General features: G+C 44.5%; 1 protein-coding gene across 3 annotated transcripts in view; it reads right to left on the reverse strand.

Annotated features, from left to right (window-relative positions):
* KLF3 (KLF transcription factor 3) overlaps nt 1-26,774 on the reverse strand; it is a 36,849-nt gene extending 10,075 nt beyond the window's left edge. The window contains exons 1-5 of one of the 3 annotated variants that reach the window (XM_027103170.1): nt 26,370-26,484; nt 16,638-16,699; nt 10,651-10,746; nt 1,978-2,467; nt 1,142-1,292 (exon numbers count right to left, since the gene is read on the reverse strand). In XM_027103170.1, the coding sequence (XP_026958971.1) occupies nt 1,142-1,292; nt 1,978-2,467; nt 10,651-10,707 (698 nt within the window). In that variant the 5' untranslated portion in view covers nt 10,708-10,746; nt 16,638-16,699; nt 26,370-26,484. Of the gene's footprint in view, nt 1-1,141; nt 1,293-1,977; nt 2,468-10,650; nt 10,747-16,637; nt 16,700-26,369 lie in introns of all 3 variants that reach the window. The other 2 variants (XM_027103171.1, XM_027103172.1) reach the window with 2 other exon arrangements.
* Between the last annotated feature and the right edge of the window lie 473 nt (nt 26,775-27,247).

A 27,247-nucleotide genomic window follows, 5' to 3' on the forward strand; every position in this document is an offset into this window, starting at 1 on the left:
GTTCTAAAACCAGAGCATTCATATTCTGTTACAGAGTTCATTACGTAAGGGAGAAGAGTGCAGTAGATAAAGCAGAAAGGTGGGCAGAAATGCTGGAGAAAAGGGTATGTGGGGAGGAAGGTGATAGAAGGGACCCTGAGGAGACAGTAATTGTTGAACTTCCTTTGTACTAGGAAGCTGGCCATTAAATCCAATGTTGTAAAGACCATAACACAAGAAAAATAATTACAACCAATAATGAAAATAAAGAGGAAGCAGGGGCAACGAGATTAAGTGACTAGGCCAAGGTCATACACATGGTGGAGAGCAGAGCTGGGATCCAAGATGTTGGATCCGAAGGCCACGTTTGTACCTACTGCAGACACAGCCTCCAGTGTAATCACTGGTAGAAGTCAAGGGCATCTCTAGTGGCAAATCTCAGTAATGATGTTATTTAGACTGTGTGTGACACCGTCACACACAGCAAGTTAAACCACCGTTCAGGTGCCTGGATGTTGACCAGTAGTGTAAACTTCCTACTGGATGGTGGTTCTAAAGCAGACCGAACATTCTAGGGCAGTCACAATTAGAAAGACAGGAGACTAAACAGTTCTTTCAACGCCGAGCTTCTCTGAGCAACATGGTCGCTTTCTGTTGCCATGGGACTGGTTTTGGAGTATCTTTCTTGGATTTGTGGTTGGCCCAGAAAATTCTGACTAAAAGCCATTCCCCACCACAGAAACACTACACTTTATGAGAACTGACAATGGGAAGGACGATATGTGATCCCATGAAGCATTTCCAGGATCCAACCTTAAGTAGAATATCTAGAACACCAAATTCAATCCATGTTGGGCTAAAGATGATGGGAGAACTATATACACATAGTCTGGAAGGATGGAAAAAAACAAGATAAAAATGATTTCTGGGGTAAAGTGGCAAAATCATGTGTGACCAAATCATTGAGAACGTGACGTAACGCATGTAACAGAGCACATAGTTTTTGGAGAGATTCTCCCATCTGGCCCAGGGGCTGCCCCGAACGACAAGGCAGTCCCGGCTGGCAATCCACACCACATCCTGAGCGGGAAGCTCCAGCTTCCATTCCAGTTCCGAGATGCACGCCGCTACGTAAATGCCAGGCAGACCTCAATATACTTACTCTTGTAACAGTGCTTGCGGGGGGGACACTGAGTTCATTAAAGGGGGTGACATTTCTTCAGGATAATAATCTGTCCTCTGTGGTTCGATCCCAGGTTCTATTTTAATTTTTTTCTGTAATAGAGGCTTCTCATATGATTCAATTACAGGGACTACAAAATAAAAATAGAAAAGTTACTCTATGTACCATTTACCGATTTCAGCCTTTAAAAGCTTATTGCACGGCTTCTAGCTACCACACTGATGTGTATCTATTTGCCTTTGGCAAAATGACAGCAGACATGAATCGGTGGGCGCTTCTTGTTCCTCCTAACGATTACTTTGTCAGCAAGCACCGTATGGAGGAAGCTGGACTTTTAAGACATCAGCCCCCAAAGGATTTCTTCCTCATGACGTTTGGTTATCTCCTTGTTACCCCAGCCTTCTGCCTCTGACCAGTCAGTAAACAAGGTGGCTTTTAATAGCCATTAGTTATCACATGGTCTAAAGGTATTTCTTAAATGCCTTTTTGCACCTAGAACCATGTTGGTATTCAATAAAGCAAAATATAAAGTCAAGATTCTTATTATCCCCAAGTTGACAAGTATATAGTGAAACTAATCATTTCATGGCATTTAACAGACAGCCTGATTCTTGGGAGATCTTCCAGTGTCAACACTTAAAAAAAAAAAAAAAGCAAATGCCTTAGGCAGACTCTAACTCGAATATTTCCTTTTCAGAGTGCAACAGCTCTTGGCCCCTTGCCTCCTTTGCTCCCTCACCCAGACTATCTGGTGAAGACCCGGTAAGTCCGGACTAAGCAGGGGGGCGGCAGTGTGGGCGAGTGGCAGAATTTACCTTGCATGCTACTACTGGAATTTTCCATCTCGTCCGACAGGGAGACCATGAGCGGCTGCTGGAGGTGGCTGGTGTACATGAAAGGGACGGGCTGCACGACAACAGGCTGGATGACGGGCAGGATGCCGGGGCTCCGGATGCCGTGGCGGGAGAGGGCCGCAGCCATCACAGGCGGCATGGACAGCGGCACGCTGAAGGGCTGCACGCCGGGCGGCGGCGGCGGCGAGTACTTCTTCCCCGGTGGGCTGGACGAGGGCAGGCTCAGCCCTGGCGAGGCTCTCCGGTGCAAGGACTGGAACTTCAGGGAGGAGGGGGAGTTCCCGGCAGAGGGCGGCGAGCTCCGCTTGTTCACGGTGAGGTCCACCGGCTCCATCTGCATCCCATGCGACAGGCCTTCTGGGGTCTGGAAGAACTTATCAGATAACGGTGTGGAGTAGATGACGCCATACTTGTTGGGCTTCATCGACTCCATGTAATTAGACGGGTATGACTATTGGAAAAGAAATACGGAAATGTATCAATAGCCAAGTAAGTGTGTTTGCTTGAAACACGAATTAAGATGAAAAAATACAACAAGGCACCTTCAATCACATGGACTTTAATAAGTGGTTTGGGTTTAGATACGTGCTTAACCCTAAAACAATGCTATGAGAGACAGCTGGTCTAATAAACGTAAGTACTAAAGTTAATGTGGTGGGCTTCCCTGGTGGCGCAGGGGTTGAGAGTCCGCCTGCCGATACAGGGGACACGGGTTCGTGCCTGGGTCAGGGAAGATCCCACATGCCGCGGAGCGGCTGCGCCCGTGAGCCATGGCCGCTGAGCCTGCGCGTCCGGAGCCTGTGCTCCGCAACGGGAGAGGCCACAACAGTGAGAGGCCCGCGTACCGCAAAAATAAAATAAAAAAAAATAAAAAAATAAAGTTAATGTGATAACTGTGTCACACGAAAAATCTCAAATTTAATTCTACGATTATGGCCATGTCCAATGTTAAGGCAGAGGATGATACCTGGAAAAATTCTAAAATAGATCATGAAACAGAAGGCTTATGGGCCTTTATCATTAGGAGCTGGCATTGAGGTTCACCAAGAATCAGCCAAGCCAGCTAACCTTGTTGATTTTCTGCTGGGGTTTCCTACTTGGCAGGAAATACTCTCCCTGCCTTTAGTGTCCTCCAGCCCAGCAGAAAGACACTGAACGTTTCTCATACGCTGTGCGTACCAGGGACAAGCAGAGCTGCATGGTAGTACCTTAGGATGGTCTTCAGCCACTGACACATCCATGCTACGAGTCCCGGCCTCAGCACTGAAAGTCCTACATCCCAGGAAATGCCTCAATCTCAGGCACACCAGGATGGCCAGTCACCCTACACACCTATACACGGTAGAAGGCCACCCACAGGAGGGTGATTATGTTCTTGGCTCCAACTTGTGCGATGGACTTATTCACAGTTTGAATGAAACTGTAGAAGATGACTTAATCTCCAAATTTGTGGATGACACAGAACTGTTAAGAATGAGCTAATGTAACAGGACTCAAATAAAGACACGTGACGCTGGAAGGGACCTGCACACGAGCCGAGGTCCTGCCTTTTCTCCTTTCCACCTTGCTACCCCCCTCATCAAAAGAGGCTGCAGGACAACCGAACAAGATACTGGAGGAGACACCAATGGTTTTCCTCCCATATCTAAGATCTGTTCCACAACTGACCTAATTTATCTTCAAGTTCATTTCTCTCTTATAATATCAAGGTAATCTAACTCATGTACCAGCTTTAAATATAAATCAATCATAATTGCACACTATGGGTTCTGTCCTTGGCCATGGAATTCACTAAAATTACTTCTGTACCTTAACTAACATTAAAAAATAGAAAACTCTGTTGTAGAATGCTTTAAAAAAATTAAACTCAACATAAGTCATTTTCTTTACTTGTAGGCATTTTAGGGAAACTGAAATTTTTAGTGGTAACATGTCAAGTCTGCCTGCAGAACATTACTTGTATTTGAATGTTTTACAGTGAAAGTGAAAAGTAACATACTGTGCCTCTCTTCCAGCTCTAAAATCCGATGTGTTTGTGATTCTGAGGCAACACTAGCTCATGATGCAAGTGAGAAAACCCACCAGTGGGGCCTTATAATGAAACAGCTTAAATGCACTATTAATTTCTGAGCCTCCCCAGCCCCTCCAATGGCCACGAATTTGAGTTATAAATAACTGTGGAATAGCAGTGTTTTTGACTGGGATTACCACTGAGATCACACCCTTTTCCTCTCTGGGCCTCACTGGGTAAATCTCCACCGGACTATGCATCAGAATCAGCTGTGCTGCTTTAAAATTCCAGATGCCTGATCCCTTCTCTGGGCCAACTGAGCATCAGAGTATTGGAAAGTAAGGGGACAGGCAAGTACTTATCTGAATCTGGTTTTGATGTCAGTTTCTCATCGTTAAGATGCACTTTGTTCTTTTGTCCTCTCTTTCTTTACCTGTATCCTCATTCGTAACCTACATAACCACATGGAACAGTGACTCCTGCAGTCTGGTGTTCATCTCTCTGATAGACACAGAGCTTTAGAATAGTTATGTGTTTATTTAAGTGCATTAAGAAAAAACTATGTTTCTCAGTAGTAGTGACAAAAAGTTCCTTTTTAAAATAACTTTTACAGCAGTGATACAAAGTTCCCTTTTAAAATAACTTTATTATGTTAAAAAGCAATTCTATCTCTAGGGCAAGAAAAATTACTAAATAAATATTAGGAGCGCAGGAGCCATGAGGATATGGCAAAATCTGTCAAGGTGGTATTGGATACCCACCGTCCAGGAGGTTGTGAGGTTAAGATTAAAATTGGACTCAATGAGATACCTATGTGATGAACTTTAACACACACCGTAGTCCTGGGAGTCCCTTGTCTTCCTTCCTTATACAAGAGGTGTGCACTGCAATGGGCTTTGATGCTCCCTATCAGGGCTTCTCAAACTTTACTGAGCACACAGATTCACCTGGGAATCTTGTTAAAAGGCAGGTTCTGAATTACTGGGGAGTGACCTAAGGTGCCACAGACCACTCTTGGAACAGCCTGGCTCTAAATGACAGAGATACAGAATAAAAATACTAATTTTTATTATTAAAATGGTATACTGTTTAAATGCAATTTAAAGACGGGGGCGGGGAGAATTTTCACTAATAATACTGCTTAAAAACAAGGACATGAGGATATAAAATCAGGAAACATGAATTTGTAAAAATATACAAATTGTTTTTTTAAAATAGCTTTGAATTACATATTAAGGATCAAATGAGGTAAAGACTGTTTCTACCTTTCTTTAGAACTAGACACACACAGGTGCAACACAAGGTGAGAGGCCCAAAATATACAGTAATATTAATATGAAATGGATTTAAATTTAAATATTGAAATAGGCAAAAGAAAAAGAGGCACAAGGTTTGCTAACAAAACATTACAAACTTTGTACAATGAGGGTTTAAGGAAGTAATTAACTATAGGACGAAAAAAAGATTTCTCCTGGTTCTAAAGTTTAACCATCTTGATACAATTTTCTAAAGGGCAAAAGTTCTGGTATGAGAAACAAAAACTCCAGGAAATGGGAGGCAGTATTCATTGTTTCTACTCACGGAATTGTAGCTTCTCCCTTATTTTCAGCCCTAGTCTTCAAAGACATTCCTATGACCTAGATTTTAATGCCAACTTATTGGCAGCTACATAGGATGCAAAATGAGGACATACTTTTATTGCTGTCATTGTTGGATTTTTCTATCTGTGGGGTGAGTTTAAGGAAAGCAGGAATTTAGAACCTGGGAGAGTTGCAAATTTAATAACAGTCTCAGGTTTCTCAAGCCATAAAGAAAGAAACATCCACACATAGAGCTAAGTTTTACAAACATTGTGCACAGTTCTGCAGAGAGCTTGCCCTCCCGTGAACGCCCCCTGCCAGCTATACTGGACATGTGGTATTTGTAAGACTCTAGGGCTAAAAGAAGGGGGACTGCTGGGACCTGGGCACACGACTGAGTACACTATTAACAACTTCCAGTCCGACTGCCTTGCCAAAGGGTGAAGAAATGTGGTTCTTCAAACTGTCTCACTAGCAAATTTCATAGCAATGTTTACCAGAACCTTCTATGAGACATGTTTATTTGGGTGGAGCATATAAGCCACTGCAATCAGCCTGCAACAGTCTGGTTCTCCACAGTGTAAGGACTGATACCGGGCTTGCTTAGGGTGTGTACCTTGGGTGGATACACCCTGGTAATAGTTGCTTCTTCTCTGTTCCAGACCATTCCTGTCTTCTAACAAAGCAATGCAGATAAGTGTGGCTGCACCAGTGAAATCCAAATCAGAGGCAAGTACTGATGAGGCAGAAAGAGGGCCTCCGGCCACTGCCAGGCATCCACTGGCTCGTATGCATACTGCTTACTCAAGGAGCCCTGTTCGCGGGAACAGAGCAGCCTGCAGACAAGACTCACGCAGGGCTGCCCCACTCCTGACCCCCACTAGCGGCAGCAATGGGTTTACTTTTCCAGAAGATCTGCTGTTAAGAAAAGTTCTCTCCCTCTGTTGTAACACGCATTCAAGTGTTCACACCTCCGCGCTGTGGGTTATTTCTTTGCTGGCGGCTTCCTGTCACTGGATTGGGAGATGAGGGTCCAGCCCAGGTGCTCAAAGAACACCGGATGAACGGACGATGTGAATCAACAGGCTCTCCCTGCAAGGTTTTACTACTGACAAGGCTCAGGATAATACCAATTCTTTGATTCTCAAAAACATGATTTTTTTAAGTGTGGTGAGGAAAAAGGCACAGGGGTTGGATAATTTTCCAGTGCTATCACTTCATATGAAAGTGAGAATTAATAGTTTCTCATTTTATTGGAAATAGTTTTGGTGAGTTTTCCACTACAAGATGGTTTAAGTGGATGGAGTGACTCCATGAAACGTGGACGAGTCTCTGTTTCACTGTTCATTCATATGAAAACCACGTGCCCTCCGTTACAGGGCGATGGCAAGTCAAAGGAATCTTCATACCAAGGGTGGGCTTCCAAGTGCAGGAAGGCGTGGTGCATTTATAAACAAACTCGCTGGAAACAGCAAATGTCATGCCCCTCTACGCAAACAAAGGCAGAAAGCTCTCTTTCTACCAGGCTCAGAAAAGTCATGACAAGTTTCTGTCAGAACACAGCAGAGGGACTACTGATTTCTAAGTACTTCTCAATCTTTAAGGAGTCCGTTAGATGATAATTTTCATTAAAGAAAAAGAAAAAAAATACACGTTCTTCAAAAGTAATCTTCCTGTAGGAAAAGAATATGAGGGAATACTTTTAAAAATTCTTTCTCACTTCCTGAATTAAGTTCTAATTTTCAAACTTCTTTGGCAGTATCGGTAAAAACAACTCCTTTATGGGCATATTTTATATACACCTGCCATTTCACATTTTACAAATTAAAAATCTCCAATTTCACAAATAAGAAAAAAAAAAATTGGAGGCTCAGGGAGCTGCTGATGATTTTGCCAGCATCGTACTGATAGTAAGTAACAGAGATCCACGGCACAGAGGCAGGTGTACTCTGCTCCCCATTCTTGCAAATCTTAACAGGACTGACAATCCAAAGTCTAATGTGCCTCAAGGCACAAGGTTTAGTGGGAAGTATGAAGGCTTATACTTCAGCAAGAGAAAAATGACATTTCCTCACTTTCTCTAAACTATAGCAAAATACCAAATAGGCAGATTGCTTCTGCTCTTCTCACTTTTTAAGAAAAAGGAGTGGGGGAGGGGAATAGGTCTCTGTAAAATATTTTTATTCATATGTGGAATTAAAACAGAAAGAATCTTACACATGTCTACGGCTTAATGTTTAGAACATTGACTTGAATAAACAAAGACCTCAACCTTCAGGTCAAAGGCAGAATTAAAAAGGAAAAAGGAAAAAAGGCACAATAAATCAGGTTTCATATACTCCACCTATGAAGGCAGGAAAGATAAAATAGGAAGATTTAAGAGTGGAAACAAAAGCTTTTAATTTTGTCATGTAAAATAATCACAATGCCCTGCTCCCCAAATGTTTTAGTTAACTGAGGTTTTGCTGAATTAAGAAAAAGAAACTTTATTATAAGGACTGAAACTACCTTTTGGTGAGACAATGTAATTAAATCCTATAAGCATCTGCAGAAGTTGAAAACTAGAGCATGAAGGAGAAAAAGACCATTAATTGCAAAAATACTTCTACATATTTTAACTCCATATATTAATATAAGTTCCAGCATTACAAGTATAACCGGTACTTCAAATTAATCTTATTTCCATTTTTTCGGCAAAGTGTATTTCCTTGCACTTCACTGTATTGTGCCAACTTCATTTTAGCTTTAAATTAGGCTCTCGTGACACATTCTCATGCTTGATTACAAAATGCATCACTGATGGTCCTGCATCATTTATCAAATTAATCATATTCTTCAGTACTAAAAACCTATTCATATTTCAAGGATATAATTAACGGGGAAATTTTATACCTTCATATTCTTTCAATATGATCATGCAGTAGTTGGGGGAAGGGGTTGATGACAAAACGAGTAACATTAGAAGTCCATTTAGTTTTTGATTAATATAATTCTTATTGCTCTGTTATTATCATATTCAGACACGCAGTTATCCAGTTATCATGCAGGAAGGTGAATGTTATTTCCTGACAACTTTTCACTGTACACAGTGGTAAACACTTCACTGGCACAGGAATCTCCATGGCAACTCAGTTCCAAGGGCCTCGGAGTGACCCCTGTGTCTTGTATAAACAGTTTTGGCAGGAACCTCCACAGCCAGTGCATAAGGATGATCTAATTTTTGCAAGCGTGTCATTACCAACCTTCAGATACACAACTCAGGCCAAGTTTTTCCCTTTGTGAGTATTTTCCAAGCCCATGGAAGAAAAGAGCAGGACAGAATTGGGAGCGTGGCCTTGTTATATTCACTAAACCAGATCTCCTCAAGTCTCAGCCACTCCCTGCTTTGCAGTCATGGACACCTTTCTGTTGTCACCCATGTCCCACCTCCATAGCACTGGTGTTGCACCTCTATAAACACCTGGACTAATTACTTGTTCCCTGGTGGCCGAGAAGCATGTAGAGGCGCCTGGCTTACAGGAGGGGCTAGCTTAGCACTAAGGTGTTGAAAAAAACAGTGAACGTAATTCCCTCCCAGTCACAGACTTTTCTGAGTGATACGAAATTCCATCATCAGGGTCAAGTTCATTCTTTCCCTAGCTTCTCCCGTCACAGCTCCATATGGCGGCTAGAAGTTTAAGCAAATCACTTTATTCTTAATATATTTTTACATGCAAAAGGACCAAGGAGTTCCCCCGTCCCCCAGTTTTCATCTTTTTAATCAGCTCCTTGAAGGACAGCCTAAACACTACATGAGATAAAATGGAGTACTTTTTTTTCTTCCAGTATTAAAAAAAACGACATTCACAAACATGTTTAAGAAACTCTTCTATATAGTCTGGGTGGTGATTTCAAGTGAAAAACACCTCTAAGTAAACGCTTCTTTTTTTTAAAACATCTTTATTGGAGTATAATTGCTTTACAATGGTGTGTTAGTTGCTGCTGTATAACAAAGTGAATCAGCTATACATATACATATATCCCCATATCCCCTCCCTCTTGCGTCTCCCTCCCACCCTCTCTATCCCACACCTCTGGGTGGTCACAAAGCACCGAGCTGATCTCCCTGTGCTATGCGGCTGCTTCCCACTAGCTATCTATTTCACATTTGGTAGTGTATATATGTCCATGCCACTCTCACTTCATCCCAGCTTACCTTCCCCCTCCCCGTGTCCTCAAGTCCGTTCTCTACGTCTGTGTTTTTATTCCTGCCCTGCCCCTAGGTTCTTCAGAACCATTTTTTCTTTTAGATTCCATATATAATGTGCTAGCATATGGTATTTGTTTTTCTCTTTCTGACTTACTTCACTCTGTATGACAGACTCTAGGTCCACCCACCTCACTACAAATAACTCAATTTCATTTCTTTTTATGGCTGAGTAATATTCCATTGTATCTACGTGCCACATCTTCTTTATCCATTCATCTGTCGATGGACACTTAGGTGGCTTCCATGTCCTGGCTATTGTAAACAGAGCTGCAATGAACATTGCGGTACACGACTCCTTTTGAATTATGGGTAAACTCGTTCTTGATGCAGATTTCGTATAGGTACATTTGGAAACTGCTTCCTAATCATGATAAACATTGCATACCAGTTTTTTTTTTAATATCCCTAAATACACGTTAATTTTAAAAAATTAATCTGGCCAAACTTATTTTTGCCAAAACCAATAATCCTGAGAACTCAAACTAAAAAACTGGTAACTGAGGGGGTTTTGTAAAACTACTTCTATTGTGAGCAGATGCTCCTGTGGCCCAAGTTCTGCGCTGATCACATCTTGGGGGCAGGTGGGGGTTTGGGGCACAGGGCTTAAGGAAACATGGATCCCAGCACAGTTGCTAGGAGGGTATTTACCTCACTTACTACCAGGGGCTTTCAGAAAAGTTTGCCTATCAAATGTCTGTCCAGTAACGAGCGGCTTTAAGGAATAACACAACACACAGTAGAGTTATTACCACTTGGAATAAGTAAGAAGAGGTGTTCGGTTTTGGAAAACTTACCACCGAGACAGGATCCATGGCCTCTTGCTTGACAGGGACTGGGTCAAACATGAGCATTCTTTTAATTATGCTTTCTAGGGTGCTCTGGTGTTTGGCCTAGAAAACAAAACAAAGTGTTTCTCTGAATCCCAAGGTTACTTTCAATATAAATCAGTAAAACGAAAATATATATAATATTCCCCACTCTTCCCCCCTCTCTGCTCCTTCCCCTCCCCTGCCCCCGGAATGGCTGGAATTTGTTTCCCTTACCTATGAAAGATGCCATTTTATATAATTAAAACCAGACTCCATGGTCATAACCGGGTGAGAGCCAACGGGCATTTCTAACTCAAATACATAAACCCTGATGCTTCTGGAACAATAGGTACAGCCTCTTCTGAGCAGCCATGCTTGTTCAAGATTACTGTGCAGCTCACTAGAAGTTAACATTATATATGAATGTTAAACACCTTTCCTTTCCCCCTTTTGTTTGTTACAGAAAAATCAGAAAAAACCAAGGCAGGCAAAAAGACAACTTAGAACCAACCATCGTGAATATATTTGTCTTTATCCCTCCAAACTCTCTTTTAAAGTGGATTTGGGTAGTAATAGTAATATGCATACTACAGTAATAGTAATAGTAATAGTACTATTACTATTATAATAGTAATAGTAATATGCATACTACACAGTACCCATAATTTCACTTAACAGTTTACTGGGAAAATGTTTCTTTTTCGGTAAGTGTGGTCCCATACCATCAAGTTCAGTGTGCCACTGTGTGAACCAATCAGATATTTGCGGCTTGCGGGATCTTAGTTCCCCGACCAGGGATGAAACCCAGGCCCCCGGTAGAGGAAGCACAGAGTCTTAACCACTGGACCGCCAGGGAAGTCCCCAATCAGGTTTTTAAAAATTCCTTTTATTGGGCACTTAAGTTGCTTCTACATTTTCACCATTACAGATAGCAATGAGCACTTTTATACTTACATCCTCCTGCACATCCTTAATTTTTAGGATAAATTTTATGAAGGGGAATTCTAGAGCGAGAAGCATGTACTTTTACCAAAGCATTTGCTGTATCATCCAGCAAAGATACTCTATAATTTCCATCAGTAAAATAGAACCTGTTTCCCAAAATTCCTACCAGCAATGTGCATGATCATTTAAAAAAAATGAAAACTTTGCTAATTTGTTAATATCAAAATGACAAACGATTTTTATTCTCTATTGATTTAATTATTGAAGCTGAGTCTTTTTCATGTTTATTTACCATTTACATTTCTTCTTTTACAAGTTGATTTTTTTTTTTTTTGGGCCGCGCTGCACAGCACGCAGGATCTTAGTTCCCTGACCAGGGATCGAAGCAGTACCCCCTGCGGTGGAAGTGCAGAGTCCTAACCACGGGACCACCAGGGAATTCCCCACATTTCTTCTTTTGAGAAATGCCTATATTCAGGTCTTGAGTTCCCGGTCCCTGCTTATGGCTTTCTAAGTACTTTTTTTTTTTTTTTTTTTGCGGTATGCGGGCCTCTCACTGCTGTGGCCTCTCCCGTTGCGGAGCACAGGCTCCGGATGCACAGGCTCAGCGGCCATGGCTCACGGGCCCAGCCGCTCCGCGGCATGTGGGATCTTCCCGGACCGGGGCACGAACCCATGTCTCCTGCATCGGCAGGCGGACTCTCAACCACTGCGCCACCAGGGAAGCCCTCTAAGTACTTTTTTAATATGAAGACTATTACCTTGTATTTACTCTAATTTCTCCTCATAAGGAAATAAGCCAATCTTTAGCCTAATGTAAAGAAGATGTCCATCTTGATTCGCTGGATCTTTCTCTTCGCCTTTTGTGATGCTTGCGTTATCCCTTTCCTCCCGTGTTCTACACTGTCCACTTCTAGCACTAAAATACATCAAATCAATCACTTCCTCACAAGACAAAATATTCAGTCTGCTGAACATTTAACTGCGTTTCATACCGCCCGCATACTACCCAGATCATCAACAACTTTCTTCAGGCACCTCCTATCCAAATTTGGTGAGAAGTGAGTCTTTATGTATTACTTTGGTTTGGGTGGGAACGTAAACAAGTTCTAGATTGAGTTCTACCAGAAAAAGGTATAGAAATCCCTGGTTTAGATTACTTCCTGTATTTCAGTATTTAAACATCCCATCCCCACCTCCATGATAGCAATTCTGTAGCCAGTGGTGTCCATGCTCTATGGGTTAAACTAAGATATCATCACACACACTTATAAAAGTAATACTGTGTAGTTCTTGTGCTTCACTGCTTCATTGAAGAAAGACCGTCCTGGGTCTTGTGACAACACGTGAATATCATCATCAACTCAACATAAGGCCCTGACTTCAAAATTATATTTTCCTACATCACAGGACGTATTATAATCTGTGAACACAATTTGATACCAGGCTGCTCAAATCAATGGTGCTACCACCCTCTTCTGTATCCCAGCAAGAACAAACCCCACAGCCAGTGAAAAATGGATGATTTCATAATGAAGGATGAAAACCCCTTTTGTGTCTTTGGATCTATTATTAACCAGTTCCCAGGCTAGCAGCTGTACAGATGGATATGGTTCTAAGAATTGCTGTCCAGGGCCCTACAGCGGACCGTAAACAAAAGACGTGAGATAGCCTCCTTACATCAATGAGGTCAGATAATTCAGCAGCCTCGTCCCACAGCTGGTCATCCTCCCCCAAGCCTTTTAAATTTAATTTACTCTTACAGATTCATCCACTCCACTAGACAGTATCTTGCTGCAAATCCTTCTAAACAAAAGTACTCACATTCTCAGGAGTGTAAGCAAAGAGTCCTGATCTGCAGACTCAAGCAGGAGATCTGCACCTGACCCCTGACATGAGGGACAGGAGGAGGGAGACCCTTTTTCACATGTAAAATGCAGAGGACACCTCCTTTGCCTACTTCCTAAAACACTTACCTTCAAGATTTTGGGAAAAATGAGATGAAAACAAAACAAAACAAAACACCTCTTTTTGCCCTCTTAAGTCGTTTATATCACTGAATGTGCACACAATTTTTGGATCTATATACTGTACAAACAGCACTAAATTTGTTGGTTCCGACTTCGGAAATGCCAGGTACTTGTCTCTTTGCCAAGATACCTAGCCTTAGAGGTCAATCCCCTCCACCCTTAAAAAATGCAGACTAAATTCAGTTTCAAAGGTAAGAGCTGCCTACACCCTGTATGAGATCTTACATAGGGCCTTGTCACTTACTTGACTGCTGTACCATCGCAATAGCTTCCTAGCATCTCCACACCTCGCCTTACCTGGAATCCTTTCCTACAAGCAGGAGCAGCATGGTGGAATTAAGATGATGGGCTCTGTAGCTCATTTTGGTTCAAATTTTAACACCATCATTTAGCTCATAAAGCCTTCAATAACTTTTTCAAACGCCTATAGCCATAAGAACTGAACCCATTTAGAAATGAATTACACATTAACCTGCTATAGCTTGGGTCATTTTAAGACGTTACCTAAATTACTTTCATTCTTTGATTTTTGTGTTTTATCTAAATTTAGGGAAATTAGTGCTTTGAAAGACTTATAAGAGAAAAAATCGTCTAACATAAAGCATCCCTTCTAACAAAACCTGATTCATTTTTATTAAAAAAAAATTGTGAAGGTATGTTTATTTGTTCAGAACTGTACCTCAAAGAGTAACTCAATCACTGATGAAGGGATATTTCTCATACACAAGTATTAATAAATGAAGAAGCAAGATACAATTGAGAATACCTCATTTTGAAACTCCTAGCTAAAAAATGCATCACCGGACAATAAAAAGTCTGTGCAAAATTCAAATATCACTATGAACAGAACCAAACTCACTGTCCACTCACATGCTTAACAGCACTTTGGTCTGAATTTGGTAGCTTCTAAAATGACTGATTATACTTTTAATGATAGTCACAGGATATGGAGGAGGTCACGTGGTGAAAAAAAAAAAAGAAAAGAAAAAGACACACCCTAACCCTTAACAAGAGCTTCTTGGGAGGGGTGGGGCAGCAGCTTTATACACACCTGCGTGCCCGTTTTTAAATTTATTAATTCTATAATTAAAACTTTTAATAAAAATAAGACGGAAGCTAAGCTAGAAAGAAACCAAATTTAGGAAGGGAATCAAACACATTAACACAAATCAGGCTTTCGTTAATTTACTGCAGAAAACGTCTAGACTCTGTACCTACTGTTTCTGTCTCTGAACAGACCACTTTTGGCCACGAGCATTGATCTTGTCTTTGGGTTCTGATCTAGAATCAGAAAAGAGTGACCGCAGTGTCTCCAAAGGGCCTTCCATATAACTGGGGAGTAACTCACGCACTGGCAGAACTGGGGTTCCTAAACTTAGTGGCTTTTGTTAACGCGTGGGCGACTCAGTGCTCTGGGGCTATTACCATCATGTTAAAAGAATGCTGAGTAAACTACAAATGCTGTAGAACTATTACTACACAACCCTGACAGCAGTCCCAAGTAGGACCATTAGGTGGCGCACTAAAACAAGTATAAAGACTAGGACAGAGGCGGTAAATTGAGTTTGCCAACACCAAGGTCTTTAAACGTGGTGGGGTTTTAACTAGGCTCAGGAATTCTTAGCACAGAGACGAGAAGGCCCCCCAAAATGGTTCTGTTTTTTCTCACAACTATTTCCCAAACATTAACACATTTACATCTTAGTTGTGTTTATTAACTAGCTTAGGAAACATACATTCTAAACTAGCAATCCCAGGATAACACAACTGCATTTACAAGAGGAAAAAAAGTGGCAAAACTGGTTTAAAAAAAACTTCTAAGTTATCAAGGTGCTTAAAAGCAAAAATATAGGAACATCACCATTGCCAAAATAATCTTCCATCACTGGAACAAATGTCATCTTCCCCTAACCGTGTTCTTTTGCTGGGAAGGGCCAATACAACTGAATTTTCCTCCAAAAGGAAGAAAGAGATTTCCCTTCACACTCTCTCTACTTATATTTCTGACTTTTCAGATGTCAAAAGAAGGCTCAGAATTTTGCCAAAATGCACAACCGCATGTTTACGTCTTAAAAAGCTTTGGTGAATCGCTTACATGAAGTTTCACAAGCAATATAGTTTCGTCTCCTTTCCAGCCCTCCAAGAGGCCTACTCAACAATTGCTTTATGAGGGTACAAATAAGCCGCAGAGCTTAGAAATACAGACAGGCCCTAATGTAAGAGGAGGTTATGTTGCCAGCCTCCTTTGAAAGTAGCTTGTCTTGAAGCTACAGCTCATTTTATTACAGAAACAACCTTATAAATAACTGCCCCTTCCTTAGAAGCATGACACAGAGAGAGAGAGGTGTGAGGCGGGGGACGGAGGGGGGTCTGGAGAGAGAATGTGCGCATCTCAAGTCAATTTCTTGGTGATATATCAGGATTTGCTTCTGACATTGTCCCTTCTCATCTCCTGTTTAATGCACTCAAAGGGTCCCTGTATTCTTCTCCCCCAGCCCAGCCTGACCCTAAGGCTCCAGATTACCTGCCTCCCTCAAAGCTAATCTGTTTCCTAGCCGACCTCAGCCAGGTGTAAGGAGAAAAACAGGATGGTCAAACCAACACACCGTCTGTAAGCGCCCCTTTCAATTCTCCCAAGTGTCTGGATGTTAAAGGAGGGAAGCATGTTGCCTTGCCTCACCCCTTCCTCCTCAAAGGAGCTTCAGGGGAAAAAATTAAGAAAAGAGTTAAAACAAACAAACAAAAAATGTGTGTGTGTGTGTAATTCTTGGTCAGGAGGAGGACCAGGGCAGGCAGGCAACATCCCTGTAGCTAAACTTCCTTTCCAAAGAAATTTTCTTTCTTTACTTTTGTACCCAAACTCTTCCAAGAGCTCCCAGGAGTTGAATATTTAAAGGCAGCTGCTCTGGCCAGAAATACAAGAGGCCAGACAACAGATGTAAGCAGGCATTTCTAAGTCAGAGCCTCCTTTCAGGACAGCCAAATGCTGGCACCTACCTGGAAAGGCGTCTCGTTTTCACGTCACTCGGTGATCTGTCTCCTAGCTCAGTCTTCTATTGCTGGTGCGAAAGGAAAAACTCCATGGAACACTCCTGAATCTTTGCCCCTCATAAATTAGTTATTTTACATGAAAATGTTTTGTAAATGGGGAAGAAGTTAATTACTTAGTTTCAGATTAACTGTAATGACCCATGAGCAAACAATCCGCCCTCTCCCCTCTCGGCTAACGAGCCACCCAACTTTACTTTCCTGCATCCGCCCATCTGCTCCACCCTATGGAGAGTTGCCAAGGCAGTCTGACTTGTCCAAACAGGACATGGCTTCAGATAAGATTCTGCCCACACCCTGTACTTCGGAAAGACCAAGTGAAGCAATTGCCTTTGCATGTAAATAAGGACAGGTGCAAAGGTAACAACCAAGCAACCTCCCTACACATTTCCAGCTGGAGCCCAGCAGAGCAGGGGTGGGGGAGGGGAAACCCAAGCCCATACCCTTTAGTAAACTCTCAAGTTCAAGGCCACCTAGTTACTGGCCTACAACATCTTTCTTAAAGAAATTTTAGCGAACACTCATCATTTTCCCTACTGAGGATACATACTCAGTTTCGTCCTTCACGCTCTCGGACAATTTTGTATTTTAGTTTTAAGGGCGAGCCACCTCAACTCAATTGAAAAGCACCTCGAATGTGTACTCCTGCTGTGTACACATCTTACAAGGTCTGCCTCAGCCCTCAGTTTTCTTCTGTGAAGTGTTATATAATCAGACCCAGAAGGGCTGCGTGAGGCCACTGCCTCCGTCTGCCTCTCCGCTGGGTGCCCTATCACTGGAGACCCACCCAACTCCACCCTAAGGGGCCTCCACCCATGGGGCCCCGCCCTGCCGGGGGGCGGGGAGCACTGGGAGGGACCAATTGGCTCAGGTCAGCTGACAGTTCCTGGAAATTCCAGTCTGAGCGGAGATGGCTGGAACCTTGCAAATAACCAGAAAGAAGTGGTGGTATTTCCCCCGGCTCCTGAGGATGCTCCATTAAACGTTTATTTCAGAGCCACAGAACCTCTGGATGTGGAACTGAGCTAATACTGCCCTCTTCCTTCAAAAGTAAACAAACAAAAAAGCATTTTGCACCAGTGCTATGTAAGAGAATTCAACCCCTCCCAGACGGAAACCCTCCTCCTCCTTGCTCCCCTCCCCCACTTGCCTTATCTTCTCGTCACTCACCGTGGAAGCCTAGAGGTCATCTTTTAAGCCTTCCTCCCCAACTTTTCTCTCCACACCTACCGCTGCCACCAGGGGGCCAGGCCCTCAGTACCTCAAGACTGTGTTACTGGGGTCTCACCTCCACTAGTCCATCCCAGGATGGAGAATCCATCCTGACGCCCCTGCCACCTACATTTTTCAAAGCCCTCTTCTCAGCTGGTCTTTCCCAAGCTCCCAAACCTTCCTCCAACGGGACCCCCAGGGCTTGCAGAGTCAGTTCAAGCACCACGCTCAGCGTCCCCTCTCCTACCAGCGGCCCCAGCTCCACCAGGCACCCTCCACGCTGGTTGCCCTGTCCCCCCCACCCCCGCCTCCCTACCCCGCCTTTGTTCATTTTCGGCCCTGACGCTGGGCAACCAGGGTGGAATGCCCGTCCCCTTCCGGCTTATCTAAATCCTCCTAATTCTTCAAAGACCAGCTCAAGGCCCTCGCCGCTTGGTGCAGCCAGCTGATCGCTCCCTGACCAATCTGAGGCCCCCTCTTCTTACCTAGATAGGCTGCGCCTTTCTACTTTACAAATGGTCTGCCCAGGACCACCACCCGGACTGGCAGCACCTGAGGACAGGAGTGCTTTACATCCCCTTAGAGGGGCTCCCTCCCTGCTCCCCAGAGGAGATCGGGAACGTCCACTAAGTTTTTTGCCCGGCCCAAAGGAGTGAATACAAAAGCACTGAGCCGGTATGAGGAGTCCCACAGTCACTTCCCTTTCCCTTCGAATGCACTTGAAATCTCCCTTAAATAAAAACAAACAAACAAACAAACCTCCCTTAAATAAGTAATAGGAGTAAGGGGACCTAACCTATAGGAAACCTATTAAACCAAACTTCCTCAAAAAAAAGGTATGCTCCTAACCTTAACCTTGCCTGTTCCGGGTCCTCCGGAGACCTTATCAGCATCATCCTGATTTTTTTTTTTTTACCCACCCACAGATCTTCTAAACAAGTCTAGTGTCAAGGTCTCTATTCTGTTTTAAAACCTAAGATAGGTTGGGGCTTCCCTCCAAACCGCTAACAGTAGGTTAGCGCAGTGGTTGAGAGTCTGCCTGCCGATGCAGGGGACACGGGTTCATGCCCCTGTCTGGGAAGATCCCACATGCCACGGAGCAGCTGGGCCCGTGAGCCATGGCCGCTGAGCCTGCGTCCCGCAACGGGAGAGGCCACAGCAGTGAGAGGCCCGCGTACCGCAAAACGAACAAACAAACAAAAAAAAACACCTAATATAAGGGGAAAAAAAAATGACAGCAAGAGAGAAGAGAAAGAGGCGACTTCAAGGTGTGTGTGTGTGTGTGTGTAACAGGGGGAAAAAAAATGACAGCAAGAGAGAAGAGAAAGAGGCGACTTCAAGGTGTGTGTGTAACAAACACTCGCTTTGTTTTGTTTTAAGCCTCTTCTATTGACCAAGGAAAGCCAGGGGCTCAGTGATGTCACAGGTTTCCTACTGGCACTCTCTGGGTGCTGTTCTTTACATGGACTGTGTCATTTCATTCCTATGAGGTGGGGAGGTACTACCTTCCCATTTTACTGATAACACCGAAACAGAGAGGTAAATTAATCTGCCCAAGATGACACAGCTGGTAAAGTGGTAGAGCTGGGATTTGAACCCCAAGTAGTCAGACTTCAAGGCTGGTGGTGGACCTGGCACTCCACCCTGCTGTCTCCCTGGCAGGGGACAACACACATCAAGAGTGGGATGGAGAGTTCTGCAGACAGGTCTGTCATTCGGGGATCTGGAACCAGGGGCAGTGTATTTACAGCAGTGGTGACTGCAACTCCTTCCCGCTGGTCCCTGATGCCTCCCCTGTCTCAGCGCATGCCTGGACGCAACATCAAAAGACACACTCTGAAGGCCCCAAATTAGCCGATTATTAGCCAGTGCATCCATAAAACTGTTCAGAAAAAACTGGCAGCTTCACCCAAGTAAATACGGAAATCCTCATAATAACTGTACAAAGGTGGAAGGGTCAGGTCCTCGTCCCCATTTTAGAAATGAGGAAATGGAGGAACAGAGGTGAAAAGACTCGCCCAAATTCACAGAGCTGGCTGGAGCTGCAGCCAGAAGCCAAGTCTGTCCACTGCAGACTCGCGGCTCTTGCTGTTCTGCTCCACTCTGTGCTATGGGACTCACTCTCAAGGAGAATCATCTTATAGTTGGGGCACTCCCCTGGGGCCACGGGCGTGGGGGGTGTGTGCCACACTGGCCCATGGAAGGCAGTGCCATGGGGAGGTTCCAGCAGACAATTACGATTTCCAAGTGACTTTTCAGATCACTCTGGACCTACTCCATTTTGTGGCATAACTGAGAAAAATGACTGCAATCTTAGATTAGCTCTAATGAGTAGGTGCTCAGTAAATACTTGTGAGATGAATACATGAATGGATGTCAAACTACCCTTCTTACATGCTAGGATAAAATGAAGGGCAAGGGCCTCAGAGTGACTGTACACAAGGGGTTCACACAAGGAAAATCTGCCCAGGGGCCAGTGCAGCTAGCCTTAAAATCATCTTCTAAAACCCGAAACGCTAAGTAAATGTGAAAACTTTACTCAGGAGGCTTGGGAGACAAAACACCCTTGTCTGGAGAACTAAGTGGAACAGGAACTTGAACTTCCTAATGTTAGCGGTTTGGAGGTGCAAAGCTTTGGAAGGTACCAGGGTGTAAAGTGCAAGAACAAACAGAAGAGTGGATTTCAGTGATTAGACTCGGAGAACAGTAGAATGAAGAGCATATGGGACAAAGGAGAAAAACCCCACACTGGATCACAGGTCGCTCTCCAGGGTAGAAGGCGCTGACCTCAGTGTCTGCTGGACCTCTTCTGTCTAGATTTGACCAAACTCCACTGATCTGGGTTGAGACTAGCTCCAGGCCATCTCTGGAGAGCCCCAGGCCTTCTAGAGATTGGCAACCATCTTAAGCATGTCCCAGGTTAAGCTGGGCTCCTTCAGGGTCCTCTTGGAAGGGGGCTGTCTCAGGAGGCACCCCCTTCCGGGAAGAGGGTAAGAGCTAGACCCAGGGTTACACGGAATGCACGGGCTGAAGGGCCACTTAGCTGACTACATTCAGTCTCCAGCTCCCCTTAATAATGAGATGGGGGAAGTGATAATGTATTCGGCCTGCCAACACAAAGGAATGAGTTTCCAATAGCTCTAGGAATCTGCTTTGCTAGAGAAAGAAACTTACTATTAAATACTCTGACCAATAGATACAAAATATACTGATAATTTTTTCTAATGTGCCATTTAACTATGGTGATTTTCCAGAAAACGCACAGAGCCAGTTAAAAGGATATACATAGAGACATACATATGTGTGTGTGTGTGTGTGTGTATATATATGTATGTGTATATATGTATATACATACATATATTTGCTGTGGGAAAAAACAGTCCTAGTTCTGGTTCAGAAACTGTGTCTATAGCATTGTGTCTCTTATTACTACTAAATTTCAAGGAAGGAGAGTTGAGGAGGGGAAAGCAGGGCTACCTTCCTTAGACAATGCCCTCTCTTATCAGGGCAGACTGCTGTCTGGTTTCCTGTCTCGAGCTCTGGCATTACTGCTTCAGATGAGAAATGGGGTCTAAGAAAGGGACAGATCAGGCTTGAAAATGAGAATGCTAAAAGCCATCCTAATCCTTCCCTTCCAACTCACTCCATCATGAGTTTTGGCTGGAATACTACATATTAGCAAACCAGATATCAATTGTTTTATGTCTCTAGGATTTTTTTTTTAAGCTATAACCAATGATAACTGAAGCACTTCAGAAAGAAACCCAATTTCCAGAATAATGTAATTCCTGATACTTAAAGGATGAGGTTGCCTGTATTTATTTTTCTTAAACACAACTGGGTGTGAAAACAGAGAGTAAGAACCACTTAAGAAAGCTGTTCATTTTATAGCAGAAATGTTGATTTGGACAAATTAAGAAGGCAAGTATCTAAAAAGGGGAGGTATGGAGATAAATGATTTACATGGTTTAGAGATGAAACTATTGTGTTCACCTCCCTCACTTTTTTGGTAATTATAATAACTATCAGACTGGTACAATTTTCCCCAACTGTTTAGCTTACATTTAAAAGCTTGCAGAATTTTTCCTGACAGAACATATTAGATCCTAATCACCTCTATTAACCACCTCCCTCTCCCAACAAATAGGGAGGAAAGAATGATTTGGGGTTAGCCAAATAAAGACTCAGTCTACCAAATCTAGTTGAATTGTTCACAACTTTGGAACTAAACCAAAAACCTTACTTCAATTTGGGTTACTTATGAATTTAGTTTAAAGGCCTCTTGTCCTACAAGCAGCTTAGTATTGCAAGTTTGCTTCCTCCAAAGAAGAAAGGAAAAATCTTATTGAAACTTTCCAAACTCCCATCTTTTTTCTTGGAAGGTTGTCAATATCCTACTATTTGACCCTAGTAGGTTTCTTAATAGCATATTGTGCATTTCCCTTTTATCTATCAAAGAAAAACGTGATGGGAAGAGATGTTAAAACCAAAGCATTATTATTATTATTATTACCGATTTGGGGAAGAATAGGTAGGGCCTGATGTGCTTCCTCAGCAACTCATTCCATCAATTCCATTAGAGAACACTGCAGATAATTCCTTTAGATTTTAGAGAAAATCCCCAAATAAGACATTTAAGGGGGAAACTTGTCAAAAGTTTTCTTTTCCAACCTTGTTTTTAAAACTTCATTTCCGGAGAACCACAGAAAAATAGTTTGTTAAAGTAGGTTTTAAATGGTTAATCCAGAAATTTGCTAACTCACAACTGACAGAATATACCAAAAAAAAGGGGGTGGATTATGAGAAAGTTGTTACTGTAAAACAATAAAAACAAGAGCATTCTCCTTCTGTCTTCAAAATATAAGGTTAAAAATTTCCAAACTATCATTAAATGAACTTATTCCAGTTCTCCTTTTTTTTGAGCTTTTTATTCTTAGAACAGTTTGGAAATCAGATGCAGCATACAGTCAAATCTTTGTCCTTAAAAAGAAATAATCCTGTAGTACTCTCAATACATCTTATGTTTTGCTTCAATAGAAGATTTCTCCCTTAAAACATAAGCAAGACTTCCAAGTCTGTCCAAGCTGCCAAGGCTGCTTGAGTTCTCCATCCCATGAAGCCTCCTGTGCCTTGAATGTCCTGTGTGAAATGCAAGGGTGAGCCACATCCTTCAGATCATGCTAGATCTTCTTAAAACTGTAAGGTGGTAACCCCATCCAAAATTGACAGCTTCAGGGCAAAATGCCTATCTCAAAACAAGAATGAAAAACAAACAAACAAAACAACCTCCTTTAGATTTCTAGCCAACATGCACACACATTTCTTAAAATCACAAGCTGGCAATGATAAACTAAAAAAGGTAAATGCATTTATTCACCCATACAAACACATGGGAGCAAAGGGTGTATGTGAAAAGGTTAACTGACTTCTCATTATGACATAACACAGGCGTCTTAGGCAATCGTAAGTGTGTAGAGACATGATAACTCCCTGGGTGGGGATAGGGAGTTTAGGGGCAGGGACCATGGCCTGGTCTGGGCTACTGATCTACCAGAAAACAGCCTGAAACAGGAAAGAGCACACATATGCCACTTGGAATGTATGACGCAAACCCCAGCCTTGAAACAAAGAACAGGAAACAGCTCTGCTGGCTGTGCTGGAGAGAAAGCACAGAGAAACATTTAGCCGGCCCTCCCTGACCCTATATTCATGAGCAGCTGGAGTTTTTTAAGACAACAACAGGGGGGTGGAGGTGTTTGTTCTATGGGTGTGAATAATAACACCAGCTTTATACAGGGGACCTGCCCTATTTACAAATAGGAGCTTCCACATACAGTAAACACCGTAAGTGAACATGTGATTTTATCATATTCAAGCAGCAGAAACCTTCCTAATTAACACCAGCCTCCCTACCAATTTCTTTTGTCTCTTTCTCCCCCATCCTAATGGATGGTCTCTAGTCACGATCAAATTCTGGGTTAAGGTAATAGGGTAATGATCACTGTTCAGCCTCAGAGCATCAAGAGGAAAATGAGACAGCACAGCTGCTGAGAATTCAGTTGACACTGGGGTCATTCCACATAACCGAAGTGGGACCAACTGTAAGTGTCCCTGAGCCACAGAACTAAATTCTAAGATGAAGAGTGTGGGACATCTAGAGTCACCCCAAATTTTCACTGTCTTTTTCAACTGCATAGTTACGAAGATACTTCCACACAGCTGCACATCTGTTCTACATGTACACACATTTACAAAAATCCACCTTTTGAGAATCTGATTCTGTTCCTGATATTTCATTTAATCCAAAATTGTTATACAATCTGCAGAATAGAGTATCAATTTGTGTAAGATATCCTAAAATGTTTTTCCTTTAGGTATTTTTAAGGTAGCAAAATCCACTCACTAGTCCTTTTCTGATTTTTCTCTTTATTTTGTTAGCCAGTACTGTTTAACTCAGGTTTCTATTAGCAGAGATTTAAGAATCTGTGTGCAGACATAACTACAGGTAAAAAAAAAAAAAAAAGAAAAAAAGAAGAAAAAAAAGGCATCACTGTGTCCATAGCAACCAGAAGATTGGGTTTTAATTTAGAAACTTTGCAGAGAAAAAAACAATAGCTCTCTCCAAAGCTATGTTGTCATGTTTTACCTCTGACAAGGTTCTGTGGTCTAAGCAGTTACTTTTGTTGTTCTCACGTTAGGATTTTCATACTTGCATTCCTCATGCAAACAGAATGCTCCTTACAGCCTATCTTCACTGACCTCACCCACAGTACATTAGGCTGCTTTCTTCTAACAGTTCTGCAGCAAACCCCACTGACTGTAGAAATTGAGATATCAGTTTCTCTAGGGAGCTAAATGAAATTAATCAAACATCCCATTTCAGGTTCTGTTACCAGAATAAGGGCAACTCCCATAATCCATGTTTCAAGTCAGAAGAAACTCATCCACTCTTTTAAAGATACTACTAACTCTTTTAAAGATACTAACTCACAAAATTTTGAAGAGGTTAGTGTTATTAAATTGTTTTTTCCCTAGAAGCAAGTCTTCTCTTGGGCTAGGCAGATTATCATCCAGATGGATTTCTCTCTTAAAAATGCTCCTCAAATTCATACATAAAGCACTCAGCAAAGGACAGCACAAAATTGTTCTGTGGAATAACCTATAGTGAACAACTGCCCTATTCCCCACTTGATTTTGCTTAATAATTACAGATACTAAATCTAAATGAACTCAGAACACTACTTCATACTTTTCTCCATATACTAGATTCTTGTGAGAATATAAATACATTTAAGTGTCTTGGATGACATTAATGGAAAAATACATTCTGAGTAAAAAAAAAATTCAGTGTAAAATGTTTATTTTAGTGAAATACAAGAAGGTGAGCAATTACCAATTTCCGTTTAACCTGACTTTAAAAAAGTCCCATTCACACGTTCTTCATCTAGTATTATTGTATATTGCTGTAAAATTTAAAGCAGCGTAGAGTGTTCTCTCTTTTATCTGCCAAAGAAGTAGCTATGACAATTCCAGGTATTGTCTGCCATCTCCAAATAAGCCACTCGGAAAGGTAGGTCCCAAGGGTGCGGGTCCAGGGATCCGTCCCTCAGTCCCCACCCGGCTCGGGTCCCTAACACTGCGGGCAGTTGCCTAAGGCGTTCTCCGCCTCCAGCCACGCTGCAATCCTTGCTCCAGACACTGCGGCAGGTTCTCCTTGCACCGGAGGAGGACTCTCCAAACCCGGCCAGCTCTTTCTCCTGCCCTCGGGAATCCAGACGCCCTGGCAGCTCCTGGGCTCCAGCACCGAGACTGGGATGTTTGCCTTCACTCCCAATCGCCCCAAGTTTCTTCCCAGAAGGCCCGCGAAGCTGCTCCAAGTTTGCTCCGCCGGCGGGTGAGCGACAGCACGCCCCGTCCGAGGAGGGGGGCTGCTGGGGGCGCAGGCGGAGGGCGGGGAGGGGGAGGGGGAGAGCGCGGGGGGTGGGGGAACAGGAGGGGGAGGAGCGGGAGCGCGCGGCCTCTGCGCTACCTTTCTCCAAACAACGTTGCCACACGCGGAGGGAACTGAGATTTCTGGGGCTTTGGAGGGAATCGCGGGCGGGCGGGCGGGCGGCTGTCGGGGGACCACACAGGTGAGCCCCCGCCCGCGCCCTAACTGGGGCCGCGGCAGGCGCCGCCAGCCTCGCTCCCCGCACCCGCCGATCCGCACGGTGGCTCTCCCCAATCCCACACTTTCCACCGCTGAACCCGGGGGCCCCCTCCTCCTCGCCTCCTCCTCCACCCCAACCCCCGGCTGCCTGGAGCTGTTGCACTTTCCCAAGCCCAGGAGCGCCCCAACCTCCGCGCTGCACCCCCAACCCATTCACTGCGCGCCCCCCCTTGGGGGGAAAAAAAAGGAAACCGGACGAGTCGAAAAGGGGGGCAGCGGGAGTCGGGGCGAGAAGGAAAGGTGAGGGAGAGGGGACTTACTTTTCGAGGCGCGGGGCTGAGCGCTGCAGGCGAGAAATAAAGGCCCGGATCCGGGCTGCCTGGAAACCCGCGGATGCAGTGGTGTCAGCGCTCCAGTCCCGGCGGCGTTGGCGGTGGCGGCCGCAGGGGACGGGGACTGGCGCGCGTGCGGCGGGCGCGGCTCGGCTCGGTTCGGCGGGCGCTCGCGCTGCGCTCCAGCTCGGGCCCCGGCTCCGCGCTGCTCCGCTCCTGGCTCCCCTCTGGCTCCTGGCACCAACTCCGGGCAGTCACATGACGCCGGCGCCGCTCGCTCTGCGAGCCTCCCAGGGCTGGCGGGGTAAGTAGAGGCTGGGACCCGGGGTGGGAGGGTCAGGGAGGGGAGAGGGAGCCGCCGCGGCCGCCCGGGCTGGGCGGGTCCCCACCCACTTGGGTGGAGGCAGCCGCCGGAGGGGTCGGCCGAGTCACTAGCGCAAACACGCACCCCGCCCTGCGCCCTTCCCCCGCCACCCTCGCCTCCCGCGCCGCCTCCGCCCCGCCCCGCCCAGTCACCCGGGGACGGCCTGACAGACACTCATTATTCCCCGGAGCCGGGCGCCGCCCCGCCTGCCCAACCTGTCCCGCGGGGCGCGGTGCGGCCGTGGGGCTGGGCGTGCGCGGCCTCCGCCCTCCGCCCGGCCCCGCGCCCCCGCCCTGGAGCCCCCGCCCCGAAGTCCCCTCCCTGTAGCCCTCCGCCCGGGAGCCCGCGGCCCCGCCCGGCCCGGACCCGCCGCCGCGCCGCCGCCCGAGCCCGGGGGGAAGGAAGGGCGGCGCTGGCCGCTCCGGGCGTCACAGCGCTGCAGCCCGCTGCGCCGCTTCCAAAACACACAGCCGGGCTCGCGGGCGAGCCGAGGCGGGGGACC

This window comes from Aethalodelphis obliquidens, unplaced genomic scaffold (assembly GCF_003676395.1).
Source record: "Aethalodelphis obliquidens isolate GAN/ISIS:26980383/991018 unplaced genomic scaffold, ASM367639v1 scaffold6, whole genome shotgun sequence".
Classification (NCBI taxonomy): domain Eukaryota; kingdom Metazoa; phylum Chordata; class Mammalia; order Artiodactyla; family Delphinidae; genus Aethalodelphis; species Aethalodelphis obliquidens.